The sequence below is a fragment of the Diuraphis noxia genome, unplaced genomic scaffold (assembly GCF_037042655.1).
Source record: "Diuraphis noxia isolate RWA-SAM2 unplaced genomic scaffold, SU_Dnox_SAM2 contig0005, whole genome shotgun sequence".
Classification (NCBI taxonomy): Eukaryota; Metazoa; Arthropoda; class Insecta; order Hemiptera; family Aphididae; genus Diuraphis; species Diuraphis noxia.
Genome location: NW_028301715.1, coordinates 37,843,731 through 37,865,417, shown reverse-complemented (window position 1 = coordinate 37,865,417; position 21,687 = coordinate 37,843,731). Strand labels below are relative to the sequence as shown.

Genomic DNA, 21,687 nt, shown 5'->3' with positions numbered 1-21,687 from the left:
TTTAATGGACAAAATTACACATTTTTACAATAATAGTTATTTATTTCGTTAATATAATGAAACATACATAATGTTTACGAAGAAAAAAATCTTAATGTAACTAAGTAGTAGTTGCGAAAAACAATGTTTTCTCAGATATTAAATACGTTTTATTTATAATTTTTAATACCTACTATGTAAAAACAAATATATAATGCTAGTGGCGATTTATTGTGAAAAGTATAATGTTAATAATTAAGAAACTATGCTTATTTTTAAACTACTATAAATTGACTGAATGTCATATTTATAGTAGTTTATTATATTATACTAAACATGTATTATATGGTCATATTCGCCATATTTAACATTGATATATTAGTTCTTTTTTAAGAAGGTAACTTATTTAAAAGAATTAAAATTAAAATTTTAGTTAATTTATCAATGCATGCGTTAGAAATTTTCAATTTTCTCAATTTTTTTTTTTTTTTTTTGAATAATTTTTAGCCCTGTTCATACCTTTTTATTAAATTATAATCAATATTTTTAGATAAATGCGTATCATATATTATTTTTCTTGCATAATGTACAACAGTTAAGACTGAAAATAATTGGATATAACAACATTTACATCATTGACAAGTGTTGTCGAACAAAATTGAACGTTGAAAAAATATTTGGTATTTAGTGAAGAGAATATAGTAAAAGTGAACATTTTTAAATTTCCTATAGTGCTTTTGAAATCGTAAGCTATCGGAATATGTGTACATGCATTATACCACCAGGATTCGGCTAATAGATTCCAGTCCCCAAGGTGCATCCAAAGTTCAATTCCAGGCAGTGGCGGATCGCCAAATCATTGCCCCAGATTTGGAGATTTGTGCAAAAATAATAAGCGAACAGTATAGAAAACACGAAGTCGCGTTTGAGATGATAATATTTTACAAGTTTTATCAATTACGAAGAACAGAACGAGACTGCCACGTAATGGTTAACGTAATCGATTTTTTTTTTGTATGAATGAAGAAAAAAGAGGTAGGTTCTAACCTAACCTAACCTACCCACAGAAAAAAAATACGTCATAGCAGACGATATATCCACAAAGTAAGATGCATCATGAATGTTATTAAATTACATTGTCGTTTCTGTATAAGTCTCATATGTTACGTCCATCGCCGCCTTTGCCTTGTACTTTACTATAAACGTGCCGGAATCGTTCAAAGTGTATTAGCTGTTGTAGTGTACTTCGGGCCGCTCGGGTTGTTGTATAAGTATATAATATTGTTAAGACTGGCAGAGAATAACGTGCACGCGTTAAGTTAATTTGTTTTAAAACTCGGAAGACCGCGAGACTTACGCTAAACCACTAAATCGGCTTGTGAAGACGAAATTCCGAACACTTAAATAGTGCGTCTCGTAATAAATGATATCGCCGTCATAATGTTAGTTACTCGTTTATTTTCACCAAATCCACCGTGTGATCTCAGAAAGTCGACGGGATGATAAACACGTGTAAACATCGTGAATCACAATATTTGTATAATATTTAAGTCGCGCACGTGAAAATGTAATGTAACATGGAATATTATAATGTAATTATGCACATACTTCGAACTTAATATTTTAAAAGGTATTTTTTAATAATATTTTTCATAATGGTATAATCAAAACCGTTACGTTGTGGCGTTGTCGCACACAGGTTGTGTTTTTGTGCTCATAAAGTTAGGTTAGAGAGATCATAATTCAATGAAAATTAAATTAAATGAAAATTTGAATAATAACATCGTTTTACTCTTCGTTGTTATGGTGAAGTTCAACTATAGATGCCTTCTCTAAAACATAAAAAAAATTCCATTTTCTTTGTATAAAGTTAAAAGATCAACAAAAAATATTTTATTTATGTGCCGCTGGCTTTAAACTTTAAGCTCCCACCGTATTATCTGGCAAGAACTGTATTTAACGCGATTAAATCATAATGTTTATTATTCTATTATAAATCTATTCTGAAAATCAAATTTTTGATTTTATATATCTCAAAAAAAAAAGGGAATCAAGTGCGTTGCATTTATACGAGTAGGTATAGTCTATTATATATATTTTATTTATATGTGGTTTTATCACTTTTTATCACTTGTGGTACTTACATGAATGAAATTACAATTTGATTGATCTATTGAAAAGACATGACACCTTTATACTTTTATACTTATTACTTATTCATGTATTGAATAAGCAAATATGAAATTTTGTACAAACACTAAACAATATAGAAATTCTAGACGAATAACTAGGTTTAAATAATATTTTATGTCATTGGTTTTTGTATCCAATAAAATATGTAGCTAAGTATACCTACTTATAAATCACTTTAGAATAAAATATCCTTAAATCTTGAAAAATTGTCTTAATTTTGTCTATTTACATCACCTCTTATGATTAAGCTCCATGAACTTTGCTGATGTTTTTCATAAATTTGTTTAAAAACCGAAAAAAACACGTACATTTATATATGTATATAAAATTATTGAAATTTATTAAAAGTAATATTTTAATCTCTGAATTACTATGAAATGGTAAACGAATTAATATTATATACTATGTATAACATTTTCTTAATAAATGATATCCTTCATATATGTAATAAGTATGTATATACTATTTTTTTTTATCTGCAACAATAGGTAAATTATTATGTCAGAAAAATATACTTTTTAATTTGTGCTAGTGGTGATAAGAAATAAAAACTATTATTTATGTTAATATGAATATTGACGCAGACTTTTTATTGGTTATATAGCTCAATCAATACATGGCTAATTTAAAACTTGATATATTTAAATACTTTGTAGAGTGATGAATGTATTAATTTTACAATGATGTATGTTTAAAAAAAAATGTTTTCTTTTCTTTCATTTGAAGTAGTGTCTGTTTCATGAATAATGAGTACTACTTAGATGGCTCGAAAACTCTAAGTAATTTTCAAATTATCTAATCGAGAGAAAAAAATAAGCCAAATTTGACATAATCGATTTTATTTTTTTATTTAAAAATGTACAATTGTATAAACTTGGATTTTCACCATACATATGATGTATATTATAGCACTTTCTAGATTTGATTAATATTTTAAAGTATTTTGACATTTTTTGTGCAATATATACTCGTAATATTATTATATACCTAGTAATTTTTAATTAACAACGTTTTTAGTTTTTTTCGATTTATGTGTGTTCACATTTTTGTTTGTGAGTAAGATAGTTTGAACATAATTTTAATACAAGGTTTATTATTAGTTGTTCTTACAGACATTAAAAATATCGAAAAATATATGGCGATAATTTAAAAATGTTAATATTATTTTGAGCTATTAAAACCATGAACCACTTCACTCTATTATTTCTGATATAGTACGTCAGTATTGACTTATAAGAAGTTAATAATTGCTAGAAATATTATATGAAATACTATCATAATTAGTAAAATTACATTAATATAGTATAATGTGTAATTTGTTTTTGATCCAAATTAATTTAACCTACAATAGGAATTATGAATTTAAAAATAAAATATTAAATAGTATAAATATAAATATATAATACAGTATCTGGAACATGACGTGGTTTGGTGGTTAGCCTCAGTCACTAAGGAGTTTTGAGGTTATGTATCGCCGGTGTCGCTAGTTCCCATATGCATGGGTGATTACCAACGTTATCGTATCATTCGTATTGACATATATATATTTTTACGTTTCACTAGTAGCGGATCTAGATGACACCCAAGGGCCAAGGGGGAAGGGAATTTTCAAAAATTAAAATTTCCTTTTTTATTTAACCTGTAATTTATTGGAGGCAGACCCACCATAATTGATGCTTTATGTGTTGTCAATAGTATCAAACAAATTAAAATATCTGCTTTCAGCCCAATCTATGATATAAAAATAATGTAAAAAATACGGCCCAAAAGGGGGGGGAGGCGATCAACCTATCGTACCAATCGTATCCGCCACTAAATGTTACCAGATTAAAGTCGGAAATTCCGTTCCTAATTAACCATCGAAAACAAACGTCTACTGTATGTAGTTATTATAAAAACAATCTGGATTTACGTTATTCAACTACGGAATCATGTCAGTAAGTCTAACATTGAAGGTGATCACCCGGGCTTATTGAGGAATTCTTGCTCCACATACACGTGTTCCTTAACTAACTGTAAATCTACCATGAAATGGTAAAAGATATAATAGTTGTCGTCGTTGTCGATATTTAAGATCGATAAAAAAAAAAAAAATCCTTAGAAATATATGTTCGCGTTTAACAGACTATTTTTTCTTAAAATAATTTTTCATTGTATTATGGATTATTGTAAAATAAAAATTAAACATACTCAATATTGAGGTATATTCGACACTTATTATTGATTTACTCGTATTTAATTTTTTTTTTTTTGCATACATCTTATTCTTTTAAATTCGTTTGCACATTCGACTTTAAACTATACAAGACAAATGACAAAACTTTAATATGAAAAAGAAAATTATAATTGAAAGAACATACAAAGAAATAAAGGATATATCTTTTTTTTTATAGATATGTATTTGCAGCTCAATTGTTATTCTTATTATTTTAACTTTTGTAATTTTAGCAATATCCGCTGAATCCATCATATCTTTATGACACTTGAAGTGGTGTATAAAAATAAAAAATAAACTCTTCACTGATCCATAGTGACATTTAATATGTTGAAGTACGTGTCTGTACTTGATTAAACAATAGAACATGGTTAAGATTTCTCTTAACCAAATTCACAAGATGACTGTCAGTTATTACTTGTTCTATATAATTTTTAAAAATCGCATGCTCAAGCTCAATATAAGACGCTATTGCTGTATTTTTTTCATTGTCATAACTCATAGGACATACTTGCGATGTAAAAACTGATATCTTGCCCTAAAAGAATCTACTAGTTTTTTTACTACCCGGTATGGTATTTTTTTTTTTAAAGGTCAATGAATATTGTCTGGACTTAAGGGGCGGTGAAAAAAATTAATATAGCATTTATTCCTACCTTTTTACCTGCCCGGCGTAATATATGTTTCTATTGTATTAGCATGATGCTTTAAATTTTAGATTTATGTTCGCGCTCAAAACTTTCGGCAAAACTACCAAAATACGTATGATATAATATCATAATTTTGTAAACGTCATTACTTTGCGTCTGTGGAAAATCTACAATTTTAAAATTAAGGTGATCGCTGTAATTATATACATAATAATTATGAGTGATTTTCGATGGATTTTTGCAGGTTTTGGTCAGAAAACGTGCCTACCAGACGGCTCGTGGTTCAAGCATCCGGACAGCAACAAGACGTGGTCTAACTACACTACGTGCGTTGATCTCGACGATCTTAAGGTCAGTGTTGTAAAAAAATATCTAAGTTTCCAGTTCCGGTGGTGGGAAGAGGTGGTTTTGAACATTCATCACTCACCCGCCACCTTTATTATATTATTATTATTATTACTACTACTATGATTACGTGCGCCGATGACGACGTGGTGTTATCTATATACGTCTCATTTTCCCTAACCATCACCCACTCATACCCTCGACACGATTTATAGGCCAACGACGCTGACTGCCGTGAATAATGGTCGCACTTGTACCCGCCATCGCCACGGCGCAGCATGCACATCAGAACTGTGATAATAATTTCATATATATATATACTTGTACACAAATAATTATTATATGATTACGCTGTAATAATGCGTATTCATGGAAAATGTGGTACGCTTTAGGTAAGCTCGTTTATTGTCCGAACTGTATGTTCTGTATGCGTGTGCATAATTGAAACTGCCGCGGATATTTATCGTTCGAAAAAAGTCGTCCACGTGTCGAACAATACATACAATGGTAATAATGACCATATAACTAACACGTGCAGCGTACGCTCATTATATTATTGTATCATCGCCAATTCTGTGTAATGTGTATCTACTAATTTCTATTATGTACCTATACATCATATATAGATATAATAATATGCGTATTGTATAATATAAGCAAAACTATGTAGCAATGACGTACTTGAATTGCATTTTATTTTTATTTTTTTATACCGAATCCCCTAAACTAGATAAAATGTACCAGTTGCTCTCTACATATTATGCATTGAACGACCGCTATTTATAGCTATACTAGCTACACTACCTGTTGTAAACTAGGTCATAGATAAATACAGTCCCAGACATAATTTTAAAATGATTTTTTTTTTTTTATTTATTAAAAATTAAAATGTGTCAACATATTACATGTTACAACAAGTTAGTTATAAATAAATAACAATAACAATAGCAATTTAATTTAGAGTTATATATATATATTAAAATGATAATACTATAATAATTTAACGTTGACGGCTCGTATTATAGCTACGTCGTGGACATGACTGTAATATGCAGTGTACACTAGTTGTCTCTCAAAATACTCATGATTTGCCTTCCATACTTATCATAAATAAAAAGGTTAACATAGGGACACTGGTTGCTTCAGATGATCTGCAAAGAATTCGTAATATTATATTCGAGCCACCTACTTCCGGATTTCCCATACACAATAAAGTAGTAGTGAATCATAAAACATATACCTACTATGTAAATATATAAATTTACCTTATACGAGTACATAATATTATACTGAGATATAACTTATGATTATTTTAAAATAATAATATTTTTAGAGTAATATTCTAATATTCTATTTTTATTTTTATTTTTTTGTTTAGTTCACTAAGTATACACCAGGGGCGTCATTTGGGGAGTGGCAGGGTGTGCGGTTGCACCCCTTACTTTTAGAATGTTACAATTGGCCTGCGCATTGCTGAAGCCTAAAATAATGTACGAGCCACGAATGCACAATTATTTATATGATTAAAATCAAATTAATAACCGGTCTATAATGTATGGAAATAATTGAACGCAGGATAATATACATATACTTATGTATATCTATTTTTATATGGCCTGGTGAAATTTCAAAATGGCCTGCTTGAAACTTCGCACACCCGAAAGAAAACCTGAAATGACGCCTCTGGTATACACACGCCTTTTTTCAATAATGCAGTCAAAATGTTTAAATACACTTATCTGACTATACTAGCTGGTCCTCGTGCTCTTCGTTTCCCGTTAAAAATATCAACTGTATATATGATTCAAAATGTGTGTTTAATTCGTCGTTTAATACCCGACTAATCATGTTAAAAATGTCCAGCGGATGACCGAAATGATGTTTCGGGAAATTTAGGTATAACTACTTTTCCACCATTACAACACAGTCCATGAGCATTATTGCATATTTTATCCATTCTACTAATATAAACATCATTTAGCACAGAATATTCAAGGTTACAGTCATAAGCAAAGTTAGAATTAAAAAAAATGTATTGCCTGTGAGTTCTATATTCATTATTAATCGTGTATTTACTATTTTGTTGAGCTAATTGACGGGCATTTTCAAGGCTTGATTTCCTAGCTTGGTTTCGTCCGATGATTACTGTCGTTGAGTAGCCAATCTAAGCATATTTTCACCCATCATTGTTTCATTTCTGCACAAAAGTCGCAGCCGTTTTGCTGTAGCAGACTCCCGAGAAAGTTAAGTTTTTTTCTAGTCGTAATACAAACGTTGAAAGAACCAACGAAACAATAACCAATAGAAAATTACTACAAAATCAAATTATGCACTGTTTAAATCAAATTGAGTGTGGACAACAACTTAATTAAAAACAATAATACAAATACGAATATGACGTACTAATATTATTTCGTTGCCTAGTTATGTTAAAACTATAATATTTGTTATTCTTCTATTTTTGGCCGGCGCATAGTTTTTGAATTTTTTTTTTTAAACTGTGCAAAAAGTTTGGATCGGTGAAACTGGTTCGAACTCGAGACACTCGGCACATTAATCCTACTGAAGTTCCATTGTGTCATAGAATTTATGGCTTTTTAAATAGCAAATTCATAAATTTCTCATAAATTCTTAAGTTCCGACCTAGCCAGTTGACTTTCTTTTAACGTTATATAGCCTATAACCTTCCTCGATAAATGGACAATCCAACAAAAAACTAATTTTTAAATTCGAACCATTAGTTCCTGAGATTAGCGCGTTCAAACTGTTTTTAACTCTTCAGCTTTATAATATTAAACAGTATATAGTATAGATATAACCTTACCATATTTTTAATTTCTTAAGATATCTTTGTATTTCTTAAGGAGTTATTTTTGTGGAGTTATAAAGCTCTGTTTTTCAAATGATAAAGCCTATTTTCTACTGTACATTTTTAGAGGATATTTTTTCTAAAAATTTTGACGTAAAAGAATCAAAATTTTTACGAGTAGTTTTTGAGTCATTTCGTTTTGTACATATTATTAAGAAGTATAATAAAATAATTTAATGATACAAACATCTGGTAATACAAAATTACGATTTTGAATCATTTCTGAACCACTACACATGTATGAGTTGTGCATTGGGAGGAAACTTGTACTAGATAATGTTCGTTTACGATTAAATTTTAGATACCTACGTTGAAAAGCAGTTCATATAAAAATGATCAACCTTATTGACTTTGGACTTTATATACATACATATATATCCGAGAATATGCACCGTTGGTGCAATTTAAAGAGTGGGTCACACTTGGTATTTGTTGGTTTCCGATAAACGAATATTTTTCTTTGTATATGATTGATATTGGTTGTATTGCATTAAATAATTATGTTATAATTATATATCATTTTAGACCTTTTTTTTATATTTAGTCAAAACTGCCCAAACTATTGCGTTAATATTATGTGAAGCTTAATATTTAGAGAGTTTAAGACAGAATGTAAATACACTGTGGCATTATTTAATTTGTTACTAGCACCATTGTGCAGGATCAGCTAGTAATTAATAATATTATCTGTTTTGATAATGACTAACAGATTTTACAAAATCTAATAACCAATATTATTATATAACTCTATTGGCAATAAGATTGCATTTTTAAGTGCTCTCTCTCATACACGATACACTTGTGCTTATAATACAATACATTCTCACACGTACGCCGACATCATTTTCCTTTGAAAACGAATAAATAATATTTTTTTTTAAGAAAAATGCTTTTTATACGCGCATATGTGTACGTTAATGCATCGGTGTCTGCACACTGTTGGCTGACTGTTGACGAGAACAAAGGATGGATTTTAATTTCGCATTCTTTTTTTTTCTAGTTGAGGAATCAAGTGAACATGATCTACAAATGGGGCTACACCGTATCGCTGGCCGCTCTGGCGGTTTCCATATTCATATTCTTTTATTTCAGGTACTATATACTGCACGTATTTTATAATACAATTTTGTAATGGATCGTCGTCGTCACCACTCTCCTCGATTTATTGTTTCCCATACATAAAGTGCAGGTATACTGACTCGGCTACGTGCTTGGAATTTTTTAATATTTTCTACAAAATGGTATTTGCGGAAAAAACGTATCATCGTCCGTTTTCCACGAAATAACTTTATGATATTATAATATACCTATATATATATTAATAGTAGGTACATAACGTAAATTATAGAACAGTACGCCGAATATTCAATGTTGAATAATTATGTAATAATGTGAATAATCAACAAGTCGTATGTTGATACATATATTCATAATATTAATATGGCTATATAGGCTGAGTAATCATTTAAAATTTTAAGTTTTATTGACTTTATTTTAGAAAACACAAACGTATTCGAAAATACAATTTGAAGTCAACCAGACCGCGTTTTTAGAAAATTAAATATATTTTTACTATTTTTTATCATTAACATATTTTTCAGTTTTTGACTTTTTGAAACGCCAACACACATTTTTAATTTTATATTACGAAGCAAAATATTATTCGGAATGTTTGGACATATAAATGTAAAATTTTGGGTAAGTTATTTATTTGTTAGAAGTATTTATAGTTTAATTGAGCGGAGCAGTGAACAAAACTTTGTGGGGTATCCTATGTACCATACTCCAATCCATTTATCTAAACTTAAAATATTTATTACTTATCAACTTGTTTTCCAAAATTAGATTTTTATATATCGAAGTAGGTTTTCAAAAAAATGTCTGCCTTGGAAGAATTAAAAATGCGTGTTATCACAAAAAACGCAAGCAATTTAATTATAATTATTAAAAAATGATGAGAAACATTAAATATTTAAATATGATTTATGTTTAATGTGTATATGTTTAATGTGTGTCTGAAATAGTAGAAGTAAACTTTACGCTCAAAAACCCAAAACTTAGTCTAACCGACTAAGTAAAACCAACGATTAAAACCATTTCAATCTCACACAATTAATTGATGACAACTGTAGTTTTATTCGGTAGTTTAAATAATTACTACTATTAGACGATTTGAACGTCAAACAAACGACTCTCATTAAATCCCCAAAGCAATCAAGTTCGCGCCAAACGATGTCTTTTTACTACGAGTGGTGCATGTTTTTGAAAAAGAAAAACGCTGTTATTCCGTATGTTTCGCGGATCAACTCTTCAACTAAAATCAACTCAACATTAAGCCCCCAAGGAAAATAAACTACCCTTCACGAATGCATCCTTTAAACGGGCCCGTTCGCTGCTCGTATTTATTGTATGTCTGGTATGATTTGGCGTTCGAAATTATTAATACGATGTGTGTGGTGGTGTGCATTACAGTTGTAGTTGTCCGTGTGTGGGGGAAATGGAATGAAAATAACACTATTGACCTGGGCAGGAATTCGCAGGGTACCTAAACCACCTGTATATAACACTATAGTGATATTGTATAGTTTTCAGCCCATGGGATACGTCAGTGAATATAAATAATCAGCAGTTGCGCGATAAATAATAATTTTAGTTCGCACTAAACACGCATATTTATTTTAGAATCAGCTGGAATAGTGAATTAAAATTTACCGATTAGCTGCCATATATTTCTAAAAGGGTTTATTTCGTATCTAAATATATGTGTATGTAAATGATAATGACAAAAAGATAACTGCACAACGTCACGTGCAAAATCAGCCATTCGTTTCTCATTTTATGTCATCGGTGTTGGGGTATAGCGATCAATAACTTTTTTTATTATAATTTTAACTTTATTATTTATACATTTTCTTTAAACATAGGGAGACATAAAACGTGTTGCATAAAAAAAGATGTCAGTACGTTAAGTGTCATAAGTCTTAACATTGTAAAATATGTACCCGTGACATAATATTATAATTATGAGAATGTTTTGTTACGCTCTGGAAATGTATATATTCAAGCGTTTCAGATACCTGTAACCTGTGTATTGGAAGTATTGAAAATAAAAATAAGATGACATATTAAGAAATGTATTTTTAATTAGGTAAATATTTCAAATTGTTTAAAGACTAATTATCTTTCAAAGCTTTAGCCAAATTTTGATTTATTGTATTTTATAGCCTGCAGGCTGCATTGTACGAAATTTTTTTTATTATAAAAGCAGCTCGCTTTGTTTATAAATATTTTAAATAATTAAGTTTGTTTCCATAAGCTTTTAGTATGACTGCATTTTAATCTAGAACATACCAACTTTTAATACTCGGTCATGCCCACTTTTCTTTGTAGAACATTTTACATGTAATCAGATTATGTTACAAATTTATAACCCATTTAATTTTCTATTGGCTCATGTACTCATATATTAGGTAAACTCGATAATTTTGATTGTTTTGATTAGTTGATATACCTATCATACGGTGGTAATAATAATAAGTTATAGTAGGTATGGTGTATTTTATATGAATTAGGTACTTGTACAATGTACATTTTAAATATTAATATTAAAATAAGAAATTTAAAACTAAACAAAATAATGCAGCATTATAAAAAGAAGATTGAAATTCGGTTAGTTGACCACTTAAATAAAAATTTAAGATTGAAAATAGAAAGTATTGAATAAAACAAATAAATTACAAAAACTTGATTTATTACAGAAATAAAGTGATATAAAAAAATATTTTTAGATTATAAGTGAAACAAGAAATGTATTGTTTTTACGAGTTTTTATTTTATTTTTGTGAACACTTTTAAGACAAAAAGAGTGTGAAAAAAATAATATAGCAGTTTAAAAAATGGTAAATCGAGTTTTGATGATCATTTGAAAAGGTCCTTTTTGATATTTATTTATACATTTTCTGTAAGTTTAAAGATAACCTTCGAACACCGTTTCAACCTCCGTAGAGCATCGTTCAAAATCTTTTTTTGATTATGATCTATTATTGTTACAAAATTCATGTCATAATACTTACCATTATATGTATATTCTGAGTGTAGATGAGTGAAGCAAAACACTCGGTCTCGTTAAACTGTCCAGCTTTTTTAAATACATTTTTTTGAATGTAACTATAGATAATACCTACTTTGTTAACGTATTATTAATATATTAATAAAATTGTTTATATTAGTTTTGAATTTTTGAAATTTTTTTGTATTGTCGATTTGTTAAATATATACACTATTGACAATCATAATTTTAATTCTATAATATACGATTTTTTTAACACTGCATTATTTAGTATAATTTCGGAAAACGGTTTAATCTCGTTTTACTGTCCACAGTGTTTCAAAATACGAACGAAATTGTATCGCTTATAATTTATTGTTCTTAACACTATAATATGCTGCAGTTTTTGGTGTAATATTTTTTCTAGGAGTCTTACGTGCACTAGAATACAGATACACAAGAATTTGTTTATATCGCTGGCCGTCAATAACTGTCTATGGTTGGTATGGTACGAGGCGGTGGTCGACAATTTGCCGGTACTGATGACGAATGGGGTAAGTAGTTAAGACACGAACTTGGAAAACGAGATCTTAACATTTTATTCATACGAAAGATGGATTTATTTGTATTTTTTCAAATAATGACAATATTATAATATGTTTGATATATTTTTAACATAAATCCGAGAAAACAGTTTATAGTTAACGTCTTCGCCATGCGTAAACCAACTGAAAACCAAATTTTTTAGCTTGGCTGCAAACTACTGCACGTTCTGGTCCAGTATTTTCTGGTAGCCACGTACTTTTGGATGTTTTGCGAAGGTCTATACTTGCACACGTTGCTGGTAGTCACGTTCCTCACCGAATCCAAAGTGATGCCGTTCCTGCACACTATTGGCTGGGGAATACCGGCACTGTTGGTGTCCACATACGCGGCTCTCCGGACAGCCACTCCCGGCGAGACTTTACAGTTAGTACGTTTTAATTAATACGATCATGATATGGGTATTGTATATAGAATTGTTTTTATTTTTTACTCAACAGAAAAAATAACAATTAATAATTATTATTTCATTCAATATTTCTGACCAAAAACCATCAACCCGTTGTAATAAATATCTATACTTATACGGCATAATTATAACGATAGCAAATGTCCGTAAACTATATGGTCTTAACAAATACTGCAGTTGCTATTGCGTATTTTGTTCTGATAACAATAATTATCAAGACAGATGTTGGGAAGAATTTACTGTAAACACTTTCGTTGAATATATATTTAAGATCCATCTGCACAGTCTTGGTTGACTATAATAAAATATTATTGTCTCTGGTCTTGGCCGACTGCAACAACGTGATCATAATAAACTATTACTAACCGACATATAAAGACTTTTAGTTTTTGTCGATACTTAAATATAATGAAGTAGGTTTTAAGTTCTCATTTTAACGAGCTTGATGACTGAGAAAAATTGTTCGATGTATATTAATAGGAGTAAGGTTAATAAGTAAAATACCTTCTGATAATACGTGTTATATAATTGGTTATAATTAAAAAATTTCTTTCATAAAATTACTTGCATGCAAGAGTGCAACAAATAATAAATCAATACGATCTAAAGTTTTTTTTATTTTGAGTTATTATTAAAAGATTACGCTTGAGATTTACATAATTTTGTAGTAGTCGAAATTTATTTTTAAAAAACTTTTATTATTGTGTTAAGCCTAGTCATATGACTACTCAATTATAATTTCATAAACATTTAATACCATCATCAAAATGTGATGTTAAATGAATATTCGATTCTCGCTTTTGATGTTATTGTATGATACCTTTACTTTACTCCTTTACCTGATAACCTTTAATTATCACGAAACATGAAAAAATTATACAACAGTCTTATTTATGAGATCCATGGTAAAACTGTTTTCAAAAGATAATATTATTAAGTTTATAAATATCTCATGATCTTATAACTAATAGTATTATGATTCATACAAATTGTTGACCTACTTTATAGTTTTACTTTTAATATTAGCTTGTTTGAATATAAACATTTGATATTTATAAATTTATCACAACAATAATAAGTATTACGTAGGATGGTCAAACAAAATGTAATAAATTTAAATTAATGTTAATAACTTTAATTCCACCGTTTTTATAATTTTTTTTTTTCAATATAATATAATATTATGATTACTATACATCACATAGTATAAATATTAGGTATGTTTCTTTTGAACACACAAAGATTTTTGGGATGGTTATAGACTAAGATTCTAATTGATTTAAATTGCGATTCAAATATTTACTTCGGCTAACCATGAATTTATATTATAGTTTATTGTATAAACAAATTTAAAGTTTATAAATAACTATACTTTTATTTTGAATTATCGCTTATAATGTATTTCAACAAAAAGTCATATAACTGATCTTAATAGGGAATTCCTATCATAAATAAAAAAGTCAGCTATCAAACATCCAAACTTTTAGTTAACCGATTTAATGACTTTTTCTTTGAAAAACTCTCTTTATCTTACATTAAACTTTTTGTCTAAAAATATTTACTTCGTATGATCAGTTTTCGAAAAACTTGATTTTTTATTTTACTGTATAACTCAAAAACTAATCATTGTAAATACATGCAATTTTCACCAAATGTTTATATTAGTGTAGTTATATATTTACGATTAAATTTTGACTTTTTTAAAGGTATTTAACAATTTAAATGTTTAATTTTTCTAAGTTTTTTTTTGGAAATGTCTATAAAAATTTTGTCTATCTAAAAATTCTTTAAAATGTAATACAAGGTTTATTAGAATAGTTGTACTTATCGAAGTAAAAAAAAATAAAGATCGTTAGTCACCATTTTTGTTTATAAGCATTTTTTTATGTTCAAATATTTACTTAAAAATTAATTACTTGTATCAAAAGAAATAATATATATATTATAATTTAAATATAGGTAATATAATATATCCTAGACTGACAAATCATCTCCATTCAGAATCGTTTTTCGTATATAATGATACTTGTCATTACATTCAAATTTAACACATCCATTATAGTACCTACTGTATCTACTATAGGTATAGCAAAGCGATACTCACTTGCCCACTTTTTTCTTTTTTATATTCTGCACTTCTAAGTAAAATAAAATTGAACATTGAATAATTTATACATTTTGTTTTCGGTATTTTAATGTGTACATATTTATTTTACAAACCACAAAAACGGAAATAATTCCATAAAAAATACTATATATTTAGCCTTTGGGTTTTATTGAAAACCTTGGATTTATATTGAATTAAAATAAATTCAATGATTTTTGGGAAAATCTAGTAATTGTAATCGTTTATTACAATAAATTGCTTTTGTAGTTATTTTTATTATAATATATTGATATTAAAACCACATAGGTATTATTATTACTTGTCAGACGTTTTTTACACAATATTTGTTTAGGTTAGATTGAATAATTTTGGTTCAATTATTTTAATATTTTATTAATGGTTTTAATGATGTAAAATAATGGAAAATTAAAATACTGATGTAAATTGTTATACGTAGGTATTACGTAGTAATAGGTGATATACATAACAAAGTCAATTAAGTATTATCATAAGTATAGATTTGTATAAACTAATTATTTATACCATATTTTTAATGATTTAAGATAATTGACGTAGTCTAAACTTGTATTTATTCAAAAGTAGTGTATAAGTGACTTTGGAAAACGGTTCTAGTGCTTAGCAATTATCACATTAAATTAATTTTGGTCATGCGTAATCTTTTGAAGTGGTTTGACTATATTGATAGAATGATGTGATTTAAACATTTACTTGTGGATTTATGATTAATCTTGGTTTAAATTCTGCTTACAAGATATGAATAATTATTCTAGATATTATTATATTAATAAATATTTATATTGTAATAACACATTCATTGCAGAGTGAATTTTGTCGAATATTTGATATTTAAAATTTAATAGTAACTATATATGACAATAACAAAATTATATTGAAAAAATTCTAACATTAAATTCCGGCTGGTTATTACCAATAGTATAACCAGTTGAATCCTATCTACATGCATCCAATTCCAGATCCAAGTATTTTTTAAATTCAATTTTATAATAAACAAGAATCGTTCTTTTAAATTCTATAAAACTATAAGTGCTAATAAACTTTTCACTGTCTTTTGATTTTTTTTTATCATTATAAGTAATCGTGACATAATTTACCATTACCTATTACCGTCGTAGTTTCTAATTTTGTATACATTCTGACAAGCAATTGTAGAGATTTTTTTTATTTCTAAACGAAAGTAATTGTATTTTAGATTCTGAACGAAGTGATGAATGTATTGATTTTACAATGATGTGTGTTTTTTTTTTCTATGTTTGTTTTTGTGTCTGTGTACAGCATAACTAGTCAATATAATGCTTCAATTTCAAACTTTGGTGGTGGTTTCCGGTGTAAAAGTGAATATCCTTGGTGCATTATAGAGGTCAAAAGTAAACATTTTCCAATAGTTTTTCAAAAAAATCGAGAAAAACAAAAAAAAAAAATAACAGAAGAACGGGAATTTTTACGCAAAACCAGTTTTCGACCAAATCGATTTTTTTATATGGTTATAATTCAAAAACTAATCACTATAAATACTTAAAATTTCCACCAAATATTTATGTCAGTGATATTTAAATACAATTTAATTTTCAAAAATTTTTGACTTTTTTTGAGTTATTTATAGACCACTGAAATTTTCGATTTTTTTGAGAATTTTTTTTTGAAGTGTCGGTAAAAAAATGTGGGACGACCAAAAAAACTTGAAAATTTAATACACGGTTCCTTATGTGTGTTCTTATTATACTAATTAAAAAATTATCAAAATACATAGGCACAATTTTTTTTTATAAGCGTTTATAGTTCAAAATTTTACGAAATCTGTCGAAAACGCGAAAATTTGAAAGTAATTTTGAAGTTTAAAAATCATAAAATTATTTGCGTTTCTAACTAAGGATTGAAAATTCAACACTAAGTTTTCTATAAGTTTTCCTTCAAGTAGCTGTAGAGAAAACTCGAAGCATCATTTTAGGAAAAATTGTAAGTGCGTTTGAATTTTAAATTTTTACGAAATAGCGTAACGATAACGATTTATCCTCAAATGATTTTAAACATTTGTTATTATTCAAAAAGTATAAGTCGTAGATACTTGAAAATGTTATCATATTTAGATTGGCATTTTCTTTACATGATTTAATTTTCAAAATATTTTGACATTTTTTGAGATATTTATAGACGACTGAAATTTTCAATTTGTCTGAACATTTTTTTTTGAAGTGTCGATAAAAATTTTTTGGCCTTATCAAAATACTTGAAAATTTAATACAGAGTTTCTCATAAGTCATTCTTATAGTGATTAAAAAATTATAAAAATACATATGCACAATTTTTTTTTTATTAGTATTTGAAGTTCAAATATTGACGTAATACGTAAAAATTACGGCAATTTTCAAATTATCTTAAATCGAAATTCATAAAAGTTTTTCTTTTTATACCTAAGATTTGAAAATTTAATACAAGGCTCCTAAAATAGTTTTAAAATAGCATTTGAAAAATAAAATAAATATATAGTCACAAATCTTTTTTATAAGCATTTACAGTTCAAATTTTGACTAAATACATAAAAATTACAGCAATGTTCAAATCATCTTAGATCGAAATTCATAAAAGTTTTTCTTTTTAATTCTAAGATTTGAGAATTTAATACAAGGCTCATAATATAATTTTGCAATAGCAGTTGAAAAATAAAAGAAATATATAGCTAATTTTTTTTTTTAGTTTTAATTTTGACAACATACGTAAAAATCACGAAAATTCGTAAATTATTTTATTCTAGAAATTCATAAAAAATTTTCCTTTTATACTTCAGATTTGAAAATTTTATACAAGGCTCCTTACAAGTTTTTCAATCTTTATCACAAAAAAAATCTCCACCGGAAATTCAAATTAAATTTTTTTTAGCATTTGAATTTCAAATATTGACAAAAATTCGTCAAAACCATGAATATTTGCAAATTATTTTGTAGTTCAAAATTCATAATATTGTTTGTATTTATATCTAAGGTTTTAAAATTTAACACCAAGTTTTCCATAAGTTTTGCTTCAAATAGCTATAGAGAAAATTTGAAGTGTCATTATAGGAAAAATGTTTTGAGCGTTTGAGTTTTAAATTTTTATGAAATCGCGTAATGATAACGATTTATCCTCAAACCAGGTATTCGTATATCTATGATAATATAAGGTATTATGAATTATGATAACTACACTAATTGATTAACTATGCCTTATGCAAAATGCGACTTAATTGAAAAATAAAATATTTATTTCAAAATAGAATATATGACAATATTAAAATATAATATATCCTAGACTGACAAATCATCTCCGTTCAGAATGGTTTTTCATATACAATGATACCTATCATTGCATTCAAATTTAATCCTATCCATTAAAGTAACCTACTGTACAGCAGAGCGACATCCACGACTTACCAGCTTTTTTATTACTTAATATAAACTTCTGTATTCATATAATTGTGTTTCTTTTTTTAACAAAATTCTTCTCTTATGAATATTCTACGTTTTATATCAGTTATATACTTTTTTTATCTAGCAAATTTAATATTAACTAATTTTTTTATTAGTCTGGTTTTAGTTTATTGGATTGAATTATTCAATCAAATTTTTCAGGTAATATATTAACTACAAAATAAAGAATTTTTAACGAAAATGAATGTATTCTTTTTATTCACAAGTTCCAATTAGATTGAAGTGACGTTGTAAAGCTGATACGGGATAATCGAAAAATGTTATCACCGCCGCCGTGTCTTTGGCATAAAAGTTAACGTCGTCAAGTGTTTGTCGGATGTAAATAATGATTACGCCGACGAGCATGGAACAAAAGAAATCAATATTATAATATCAAATTCAATATCAAAAACCAAAAATTAATTTTCCAATTTGGTTTAGTTTTAATATAGTATGACACTGTAATTAGTTGTCATTAGTTGATATTGTAAGTTTGCGTGGGTTGTGTGGTATTTGTGGACGAGCGGTGTGAAAATCTGTTTTTAGAATTTAATTTAATGTGGCACGTCTTTATATTAAACAGGTGCTTAAAACGTTACGTGACTGAACTGCATGATAATGGATCAGACTCAGCATTACTATTTTGCCATATTCACAGAAGAATAGGTGTTTGGGGTGAACCAAGCATAAATATTTTATAACAAATGTAAAAAAGTTTGAAATAAATTCATCTTGACAACTTTTTACAGGGGGAGGGGGTTAATTTCCTGGCAGATTCGGCGTCGTATCAGTCGTGAACACGAAATTATCCCGCTTAACCTATCATAACCGAGACAAATCAATTCAAATTTAAGTATAAATCCGCTGCGTCTTAATAAAGCCATAAAATTGTCATTATATTACAGCTTTACTAACAATCTTGCGTAATTGCGGTCTACGAATATCCCTACGGACAGGTACCTGCAGTGCTACCGTGTCATCGGTTCGCGGTAGTTCGTTCTGAAAACAAACACTTCAACTGCACGCGATATACACTTCATCGTTTCACCCGTGTCTCACATACTATAGGTACCGTGATTGAGTTGAAACTCGATTATGCAAAACGTCTCGTGAATTTCAATAGTAATTAAATAACTAACACATGTCAAAAAAAAAAAAAAAACTAACACTCTTATGTATGGAAGGCCGTTTTGTCAGAACATAATGTCATATAAGCTTCGTGTTCGTAAACGATGTAAGGTCACGTCACTGCATTATATCGTCGATCACCACGGTGACACAATTTTATTGACTTTAATAATATTGTTTCCAGCGTACTGAAACCGTCAAACTATATTCTACTCAATGTTCGTGGAAATAGAAACGACATATTGAACCACCAAACCGCACCAACATTATATATAAGACATACAACGTTCTAGATATACACGTCGTCGTTATAAATCGATAATAATTTATTAATATTACGATTAGCTGCCGTCGAAAAAGTAATCAATGATGTGTTTCATATTATGTATTTATACGCAGATAGTGATTGTTGAAATTCATAACAAATGCGGAATGATAAAAAAAAAAAAATAATAATAAAAATATTGAGAAAGAGCTAGGCATGGTGAAAACCGAGAAAAAACTTTGTATAATGTAGTAAAATATATCTAAATAAATACGTTAGAAAATATAAGAATTTTAATTTTAAGTAAAACTTAAATGCATTATTTGTTTCACATGTCGTCAATTTTTTTTATTTTTTTATTAGTATGTTATTATCTCAGTTAAACGATATTTTTGAGTATAAACAGTTTCAAAAGCTATTTATATTATAGTAGCCATGTAATACTTATTTGAAATCAATATTAAACATGATCATGACGTATAAAACGTGTACAATCTGATATTTAGCTTTAGAACACGCTCGGCCAGCGAAACGGTTCTTTGAAAGACTTATAGGGTAGGTACTTTTTGAATGTCATTATTTTCGAGGTTTCATGATCCGTTTCATTCAAATACCCACTTGACTGCGTGCGTAAGCCGATGGCTTCGTTAAACTTCGATCGTGCAATCCTTATGGGATTTTGGCAATGGATCGAGGAAATAAATTAACTCGTTCAATAAAACATTCATAATATGTATATACATAACGTTTTTTAATAACCTTAATTAGTTTTGTTCAGTGTTCATTATTCAATATGTATATAAAACGTATACAAATATTTATAGTCTGATATTTCTCTACACAATAACATAAAATACATAAGTACTAGCATTCAGGTTTTGTACATTGAATAAGTAACACGAAAAATAACCTTAAAATTATATAATATTTATAATTTTTCTATTGATAAATAAATATTTACGAATGGATTTCTATAAAAACGGCCAAACATTATCGATAAAACTGCACTTTTAATGTTAAAATTAAATTATTTTTTTAATTATAAAGTTTGTAAGTTCCTTATAGATTATTCCAAAATTCCTTTATAGGACAGTATAAAGACGCGGAACCCTTATAGTTTAATGAACTAAACGAAATGGTAAATGGTGGTTGAAGTTGATTAATGGAAATAAGGAATAACTGTAGACCAACCAACAGGTTGAAAAAGATATGTCATAGAGAGAACCCAAACAATTCCAGCCATAAGCATTATATTGAATGAATTTTTATTAATACAAATTTGAAGCCAATTTAACGTAATTGTATTATATAAACGTAGTAAAATATTAATATGATGAAACAGAAATCTAAAACTAAATCCATTGTTTTTTTGCACAATATTTGTAACACGGCTT

General features: G+C 28.0%; 1 protein-coding gene across 4 annotated transcripts in view; it reads left to right on the top strand.

Moving 5' to 3' along the window:
• Nucleotides 1–21,687, top strand: part of LOC107173724 (calcitonin gene-related peptide type 1 receptor-like) — a 73,108-nt gene that overhangs the window by 42,216 nt on the left and 9,205 nt on the right. For all 4 annotated transcript variants that reach the window (XM_089228779.1, XM_089228780.1, XM_089228781.1 and 1 more), the window contains 4 exons: nt 5,282–5,388; nt 9,252–9,343; nt 12,727–12,853; nt 13,048–13,268. In XM_089228779.1, coding sequence (XP_089084905.1) covers nt 5,282–5,388; nt 9,252–9,343; nt 12,727–12,853; nt 13,048–13,268 — 547 coding nt within the window. The remainder of the gene's footprint in view (nt 1–5,281; nt 5,389–9,251; nt 9,344–12,726; nt 12,854–13,047; nt 13,269–21,687) is intronic.